General features: G+C 38.6%; 1 protein-coding gene across 1 annotated transcript in view; it reads left to right on the plus strand.

Moving 5' to 3' along the window:
* ATP13A5 (ATPase 13A5) overlaps window positions 1-5,703 on the plus strand; it is a 131,190-nt gene extending 125,487 nt beyond the window's left edge. Inside the window, exons 29-30 of the mRNA XM_049880208.1 lie at window positions 3,318-3,398; window positions 5,348-5,703. Of these exons, the coding sequence (XP_049736165.1) occupies window positions 3,318-3,398; window positions 5,348-5,608 (342 nt within the window). The 3' untranslated portion in view covers window positions 5,609-5,703. The remainder of the gene's footprint in view (window positions 1-3,317; window positions 3,399-5,347) is intronic.
* The last annotated feature ends 2,772 nt before the right edge of the window (window positions 5,704-8,475 follow it).

The raw sequence follows: 8,475 nt of genomic DNA on the forward strand, positions 1-8,475 counted from the left end.
TATTACCCTGTTTTTTCTGACCACTGAGTATTGTAAGGCTATTCCCATTTACAGCTCAGCTGCTAACCAAAAGACTGGCAGTTTGAATCCACCAGCTGCTCTTTGGAAACCCTATGGGGCAGTTCTACGATGTCTTACAGGGTCCCCAGGAGTCAGAATCAACTTGACGGCAACAGGTTTTTTTTTTTTAATTCCTATTTACTGTTGTTATTGTGAGCTGTAGAGTCGATTACAACTCATAGCAACCCTATAGGACACAGTAGAACTGCCCCATAAGGTTTCCTAGGCTGTAATCTTTACGGGAGGAGATCACTAGGTCTTTTCTCCTGTGGAGCCACTGGTGGGTTCGAACCGCTGACCTTTCAGTTAGCAGCCAATTGCCTAACCATTGTACCATCAAGTTTCCTTCTGCTAGGAGGGCAAGTAACATTTCTGGATCTCGCATATGCTAGCTTCTGATTGTTTTCATATTATTAGTGCTATCAACTGTGTTCATTTATCCTGCTCACACCTGATGTGTTATGTTTGGATTCTTTATTCTGCCATCTTATACTAAGTACAGTAAAATTAATACATTAATACTATAACCAATTTTCTAAGTTTAATTTTTTAAACATATAGTAGAAACTGTTCATAACATAGTTGTCAGAGCAAAGAAAAGGCAGATTTGTACGGCAATTACCTTCTGTCTGTCAGACATTGAGTCAGACATTGAGTGTAGGGAGTTTTATTTCAGAGGACATTATCTGATGCAAGGTACATTGGGTTACAATTAAATCTATCAAGAGGTTTAGAACCCATTCTTGGACCCATCACTGTGAGGAAAATAAAAGAAAGAAGGATTGGGTTCAGACCTCCAAGCCATAGTTTTGTTACCAAGACAAGCCATGACAAAGTGAAAGGATGAAACGGGCACTTAAGCTCATCCCTGCTTAAAGAGGACATGCAGACAGAGAGAAGGGGGAAGGACATAGGAAGGAGAAGCTTGCTTGTGGCCTGAGCTGTCCTGGGAAGCTTCATGATCCTGAAGGACAGCCAGATTTGCCTACGTAAGAGGTCAGAATATTTCCAACCAGAAAAACAGTGTACACACGAACAGAGAGGGCTAAAAGTATCTCTTTTGTCTTGGAAATGAAAAAGAATGTAGGCTGGCAGAGATAAAAATCAAAAGCAAAGTTTGTTTCAAAGAACTCATAGAAGACTGGTTAAAACTGAAGCAGTGTGAGGAACAAAAATGCCACATAAAGGAAGGGATGGATTGACAAAGGCATCCAGTGGAGTCTGGACTTTTATGGCTAGAGCAACAGGGAGCCGTTGAAGATATTTGAGCAGGCTTTTTTTTTTTTTTTTTCAGCAGAGCATATAAGGCAGATTAATTATATGGTGGTAGGAAGTCTACAGGTGAGAGCAGAGAGGCTGTGGAGTGAGAAGCAGTTAGGAAATGAAAACCCATACCATTCATTCATTTATCAAATATTATGGGGCTTCAGAGTATGCTTGGCATTAAGGTGACTGTCTTAGGGTTCTCTAAAGAAACAGAACCAGTAGTGTGTATGTGTGTGTGTGAGTGTGTGTATAAAGACAGTGAAAGATTTACTTCAAGGGATTGGGTTACGTGACTGTGGAGGCTGACAAGTCAAAAATCTGTAAATCAGGCAGCAGGCAGGAGAATCCTGCAGGCTTGTGTCCCCAAGACACGTAGGTCAGGTGACAGAGAGAGGTGCAAAGTGAAGAGTGAAGACAAATTCTGCCAACATATCTATTTACTCTCTGGAGGCAGAACACATCCTAAGGAAACTCCCTTTTAAACTGATTGACTACATTATATTAGATCACATTATGGAAAGTGATTACATCATTATATTACATTATAGAACAGTAACTAGACAAGTGTTGGCCAAACTACTGGGAACCATAGCTTAGTAAAGTTGACATATACAATTAACCATCATTGTTACACAACGCATCACCATGAGTCAAAACTGACTTATGGAAACTAAGAACATTTTATGAAGATGACTAAAATGCTTCCATTGCTCTCAAGTAGTTCAGAAGATGATAGGAAAGACAATCACATAAGCAAATACTTATAAATCAGTGTGACAAGAGACTTCCAGGCCTAGGGATGAAGAAGAACCCTCTTGGATCAGGGTGGTGGGAGCTGTGAGGGAAAGGGCCAGGCTCTCTACTATAATCTGACTCACTACCATATCTTGGAAACCCTGGTGGCATAGTGGTTAAGAGTTACAGTTGCTAACTAAAAGGTCAGCAGTTCAAATCCACCAGGTGCTCCTTGGAAACCCTATGGGGCAGTTCTACTCTGTCCTATAGGGTCTCTATGAGTCAGAATCGACTCGACAACAGTGGATTTGGGTTTACCATTTCTTACACACACACACACACACACACACCCCAACAATCCTTTCACCCAACCCAGTGTGTTTCACAGCTGACAAAGACTCCCCTACATGGGGAAAAAATGACAAAGTATTACTTTGAAAAAACCCATATCAGAAAAGGAATGAGTATCAAAGGTGAGCATTTAGACACTATGAAGAGTCTCTAGTTGTAGTCCTCAAGGGAACCCAGTCCCACACATACACATAGTCACGCACCTTCTACTCCAAACAGCCAAAAAGAGGCTGTGTAACTATCTTCTTGCTATGGATGCAGCCATGGGAGGTTCTGATTCCTGTAACTGTAGTTCATGGTCAATGTGTACCCTTTAATCTTTAAGAAGGGATGGGTTGGGTATGTTTGACTTTCATCAAGCCATTAGATTTAGGGCTTGGAACATTTGTTCAGAAATTGTGCACTAGTGTCAATAAAAATAAATTTGTACTTCTGTCCCTCTTATGTTCCACCCATGTGTCAATTTTACTGAAAAAGAGAGAAAGAATTCCAAGCAGATTTTGCTTTGACTTAGGAATAATAATATTATTGCATGAATGATTTAATCTTATACCTTCTTCCCTCTGTTTGAAAAGATAAAACTGAAAAGAGAAACATGGGCTCCAAAGTGTCCTTTCTGCTCATATCTGCAACCCAGGGCACGTTTACTCCATAGCCATTGTCAAGTGGTTGAGGGAATACAGGCCAAGAGGCAGTCAGTTCTCATGTCAGTCCTGGCTCTGCCATTTATTTATTGGCTTTGAGTCCCTGGTCAAGGCACTAGCCTTCAGTTTTCTCATCTGTAAAGTGGAGAAAGTAATGTCCACCTTCCAAGTTCAAAAAATTCTTATAAACATTCGATAATTAATATGTGCTTATTTGAAATGTAAGGTATGCTTCATATGGTTGTATTTCTTTTTCCACAGTTCATCCCAACCAGCACATCATGGAGGGTTTCGATTTTGGTGGCAGCCCTCGTTCAATTCTGTGTGGCCTTCTTTGTAGAGGTAAAATAATTTCTGCGTGGCTTCTTTTATTTTTCTGGGGGGGATAAACAAATAAAGGGTCTCATTCCCAAAAGATGTCCATTTTTTAGAGCAACCACTTCAGTCCATAAAAATGATAGTTATTAAGAGTTTATAAAAACTACACATTTTCTTTTTAGGAGAAATTCCTTGATGATTTAAAATTCTTTCAAGGCTACATAGAAATGCTTCTAAAACAAAAACCCATTGCTGCTGAGTCAATTCTGACTCATAGCAACCCTATAGGACAGAGTAGAACTGCCTCAGAGGGTTTTCAAGGAGTGGCTGGTGGATTTGAACGGCCATCCTTTTGGTTAACAGCCAAACTCTTAACCACTGGGCTACCAGAGCTCCAGGAATGCTTCTAGTATCTTCAAAATAGAAAGCAAAGCATCAAATTGACTTTAATTTTGCCTTACATTAAGGCATTCTATTGTACTTTTCTAGCATTTTCCATAATCTATTAGAGACTAGAGGAGGTAACCCTCCATCTGTAGAATTCAGTGAGACCTGTTAGAGTGAAGCTCAGAGAAGAACTGTCTTCAGGAAGGCCTTCCTGATTAAGGGAGAAGGAAGGCTATCGTTCATTCTAGTCAATTCCTACCCTTGGAGTCTTCCCCTGTAGCATTTCTCTTCTACTCAGCATCACTAAGTGACTTTACCAATTCAGGAAAAAGATCAAGTGCTATTTTTTTAAGGCAAAGTTTTAGATTTGTTTCTTTTTTCTTTTTTTCAAAGATTCACTTAAGTTTCTTAGAAAAAGAAAACAGCTAAAATTTTCAGAATTGCACACTAATATCTTTATGGGGTTTTCAGATATTAGAACTGAGGAACATGGTGGATATGTTAAAAAAAAAAAAAAAATTCTCCCTCCGGGAAGAATCCTTTGAGAAAAGGATTTTTTTTTTTCTAGACTTAGCTAGGATTATCTTAATCCCTTAAATCTCAACTGTGTCATACTGAACTTTAAAACGCCTGATAAAATTGTGCAAGCGATTTGGCCAGTGAAAATTGATATAAACCCTTTGGAAAGTAATTTTATAAGGTATAAAATGAGCGTAACATTTTTCATACTCTTCAACTCAGAAATTCCATTTTTTGAAACTATAGTTCTAAAAATAGTAAGAGGAGAAAAAAAAAACCTACACGTATGAAGGTATTCATTGTCGTATTACATATAATGGCAAAATATTAGACTCACTTTAAATGCTCTGAAGTCAATGGTTGTACAGCAATTGAATCAATACTATAGTTAAAATTATTATTAAGGAGGCTGTAACGACATAAAAATTGCATATCACATAACCTACATTACGTGATATTATTTTGGGGCCAGTAAAAACAAAAGCAGAATACAAAATGCTACCAATCCTATTGTCATAAGCGTGTAAAAATTGTGCGTGCATGTGGACTCGATGGCAACGGGTTACGGAACGGGTGTGGACAAAGAATAAAAGAGAACTCAAAAAAAGGGATAAAAACACCATTTGATTTCTAAGATTTATCCGTTCATCCAACAAACATTTATTTGGCTCTCTCTGTAGGGCAGGTGGCAGTAACAGGACTAATGGTGAATTTTTTTTTTTTTCTCTTTTTCTTCGTTTTGAGTACATTGTTATCATTTCAGTCTGGCAGTAAAATAATTTTAAGTGAATGACTAGCCAGGATTGAACTAGGAAATCTGTGAAAATGAATGTTTTAGTTTTCAGAGCTCTGTGAACACAGCCCCCTACCTCTTGTCTAGAGAAGATTCTAGGGAAGCTGTCAGACTTCCTGGGGACAGCAGAGAGGAGTTGGTGAGAAACAGGAAGAATATGTACATTTTCCAGGAAGGCTTAGGGAAACAGGGTGTGGCTTTAAGCAAACTGGCTGCTCCAGGAAAATAGATGAAGATTTGATCTTTTTTTTTTTTCCCCCACCTGAATTTCCAGGATGCCATCCTTCAAAATCGAGAGCTGTGGGTGTGGATCAAGAAAGAATTTGGATTCTACTCTAAAAGTCAATATAAGAGCTGGCAAAAAAAGCTGGCAGAAGACTCGACCTGGCCCCCCACACACAGGACCGATTATTCCGGCGATGGCGAAAATGGATTCTACACCAACCTCGGCTATGAGAGCCCAGAACAGCTTCCAAAAGAAAAAGGCGAATTCAGAGCCCAGAGCACAGAACAGCATTTTTTCACCAGACTGTAACCAGAATCCTAGTCACACACGCTTAACACCATCAGCTTTCTTGCCAGAAACTTAAACGTAGTGGACATAATAGTCTACGCTCACCTTTTTCTCTCTCCATCCAAGGATTCAAAGCACATTTCTACTTGCATTGAGCCTTGAGACAAAGAGCATGAAGTATGTTTATTTTGACTGTATTCTCCACCATTGAGGGGAAAAAAAAAGGCATATCATGGATCACCATTTGCTTTCTAATAAACTTCATTCACACTGTATCGCGTTATCCTGTTTAAATTACACAGCTTTTCAGGGTAGTGTAGTTACTAGTATGAACATCCATAGAAGAAAGAAAAACTGAGCAAGACTTTGGTCTTTGAAAGTTTCACCAGCGTATTTTTATTTTTGTGCACAGAAATGAAAAAACTTAAAGAAAACTCCCAATAAATTGTCACAAGTTTACTTAAGCCTTATATTCATTTCTGAAGAATGTTTGTGTACGTATCTTTTTCCAAAGTCACAAAAATTCTTTGTTTCTGTTTCTTTTGTGTGGTTCTAATAGAGAAACACAAATTGACGCTTAGAAAACTCAACACCAATTATAGTAAGCCAGACTTGTGGGCATGGAGAACGGTAAATGTGTTAATTACACGTCGTCTTGGCATGGGCGCGGCTACCACCTAAGCAAACTGCACCGCAGTTGGACATCATAGGTATATTATTTGGGGGCCAGTGAGCTAGAAGGTCCAGAGTAGATCGTAAAGATAATGGAATAAACTGTTAAAATGTTCTTTTAAAGAAGCATGGTAGCTTTATTTAGACTTCATTACTGACACACAAAACTTAAAGTTCTAACTCTCAAAAGTGGCCAGAACTCAGCACTGCTCATATTTAAAAAATAATCCTAGGGCGGGAAGGAACCCATAATGTTTGTATCTACAGTGTGGCAATTCCCAGGCTAATAAACAAGTTCTATTTCATTATCTGAATCATCTTATTAGGTGTATCTTAAAGACCACAAGGAAGAGTATGTCCTTTACAAATATACTCCACACACTATTAGCTTTAGTATATGTAAACCTCACTTAACCAGGAAATTTATTCTTAGTGAACATTCTAAATTGCCTACTAGGTCTTCCCTGAAATAATAAATCTAATTTTGCTAATTTAACAGATCTCATTTGGTAGAAAAGGATATTATGTTTGGTAAAGTAGAGGGCCAGCAAAATGAGGGAAACCCTCAATGAGATGGCTTGATACAATAGCAGCAACAATGGGCTCAAACATACCAACAATTGTGAAGATGGCGCAGGACTGGGCTGTGTTTCATTCTGCTATATATAAGGTCACTATTTTTTTTTTTTTTATGAGTGGAAGCCAACTTGACGGCAACTAACAACAACAACAGATCTCATAGTCTATTAATTAACCAGGCCCATTCCCTGAGTGCCAATTATGTGTCTAATAAGAGCCTTGAGCTTACAATTCTGAAATCTTTGGGACTGACGAATGTTTTCGATAATCCATAGTCAGCAATTTGGTGCTGTAAATAATAGTGTACACTTTGTTTCTCAAACCTACAACATAAACACAAATGCCTATAAAACAAACCTCAGCATCTACATTTTGTTTGCTTTTTCTTTTCCCCCCTTGGGTTCACAGCTCTTTGGAGAGTGATCATTTTCAAAAGGTGCCTAATTGAGTGGCTATTGACAAGATCAAAAAAAAAAAAATTTTTTTTTAGCTAAAAAAAAAACACAAAACCTGCCTTTGAGTCAATTCTGACTCATAGTGATCCTACAGAACAGAGCAGAACTGCCCCATAGGGTTTCCAAGCAGCGCCTGGTGGATTCCGACTGCCGACCTTTTGGTTAGCAGCCTTAGCACTTAACCACTACACCACCAGGGTTTCCTTTTTTAGCTTATGATTAAGAAATGTCCATTAACCTAAAAAATACTATGGATCAGATTCCTTGAGCTGACATATCTGAATTTAGAAGTTTGCGTTTTAGAATCAGAAGATATAATATACTATGACATTTTTTAGATAGTATATATTTTTTTAAATCTTGATTTAATAAATGTATACACAGACTTCCCCTCCCTCCCCCCCACACATTTTTTCCAACAACTTATTAGGTATCTGGTGGGTCTTGATCTTTATTTTAGACATTTTTTTTTCTTGGAATATGATAGAGTGGAACTTTATACCTGACTTTCCTAAAAATACATTTAGAGGAAGGTTTACGAATTGTGATAAAGACATTCAATGAAAGTATACTGATCGTCAGCATACGGCAAATGATCGCTTACAGGACGAACATCAGACAAACTGGAACCAGTCTTAAGCCACCCACCGCGAAGAATCACCACTTTTATAGAAAATCGATGATTGACTTCGTGAACTTACCTCTAAGGGTGAAAACTTCTGAAGCCTTGAGCACTACCTTTGAGAAAAATGAATCCATGCATTTAATTTATAAGTGGGCTTGTGATGCTACCCAGCACAGCTAAGACTGCCTTTTGGCGTGGAGACATACAGAATACTCTAGAAAGGTTTGTCTTGAGGATCCTGAGAAGGTTCTCTCTGTCCTCAATTTTGCTCCCTCTCCCACTGGCCATAGTTTTGTAATGCCACCACACACAAGTCTCCTGGTATGGGTTTGAGACTTGCCTTCTGCAGGCATCCTTTACTGAACAGTAAGCACGTCTTGGGAAAGGTAACACACTAAGCTACAGCCAGTCTCACTCTAGTATGAAAATGCTAGAAAGCTGTTCACTGTTTTGACTATTATTTGGAAGCAGTGCATAAAAGGAACAGGAAAGTGAGTTTTGAATAATCATGGAAGGATAGTTTTGGATCTTAATACCAACCAGAAGGCACTTGTACC

This window comes from Elephas maximus, chromosome 1 (genome assembly GCF_024166365.1).
Source record: "Elephas maximus indicus isolate mEleMax1 chromosome 1, mEleMax1 primary haplotype, whole genome shotgun sequence".
Classification (NCBI taxonomy): domain Eukaryota; kingdom Metazoa; phylum Chordata; class Mammalia; order Proboscidea; family Elephantidae; genus Elephas; species Elephas maximus.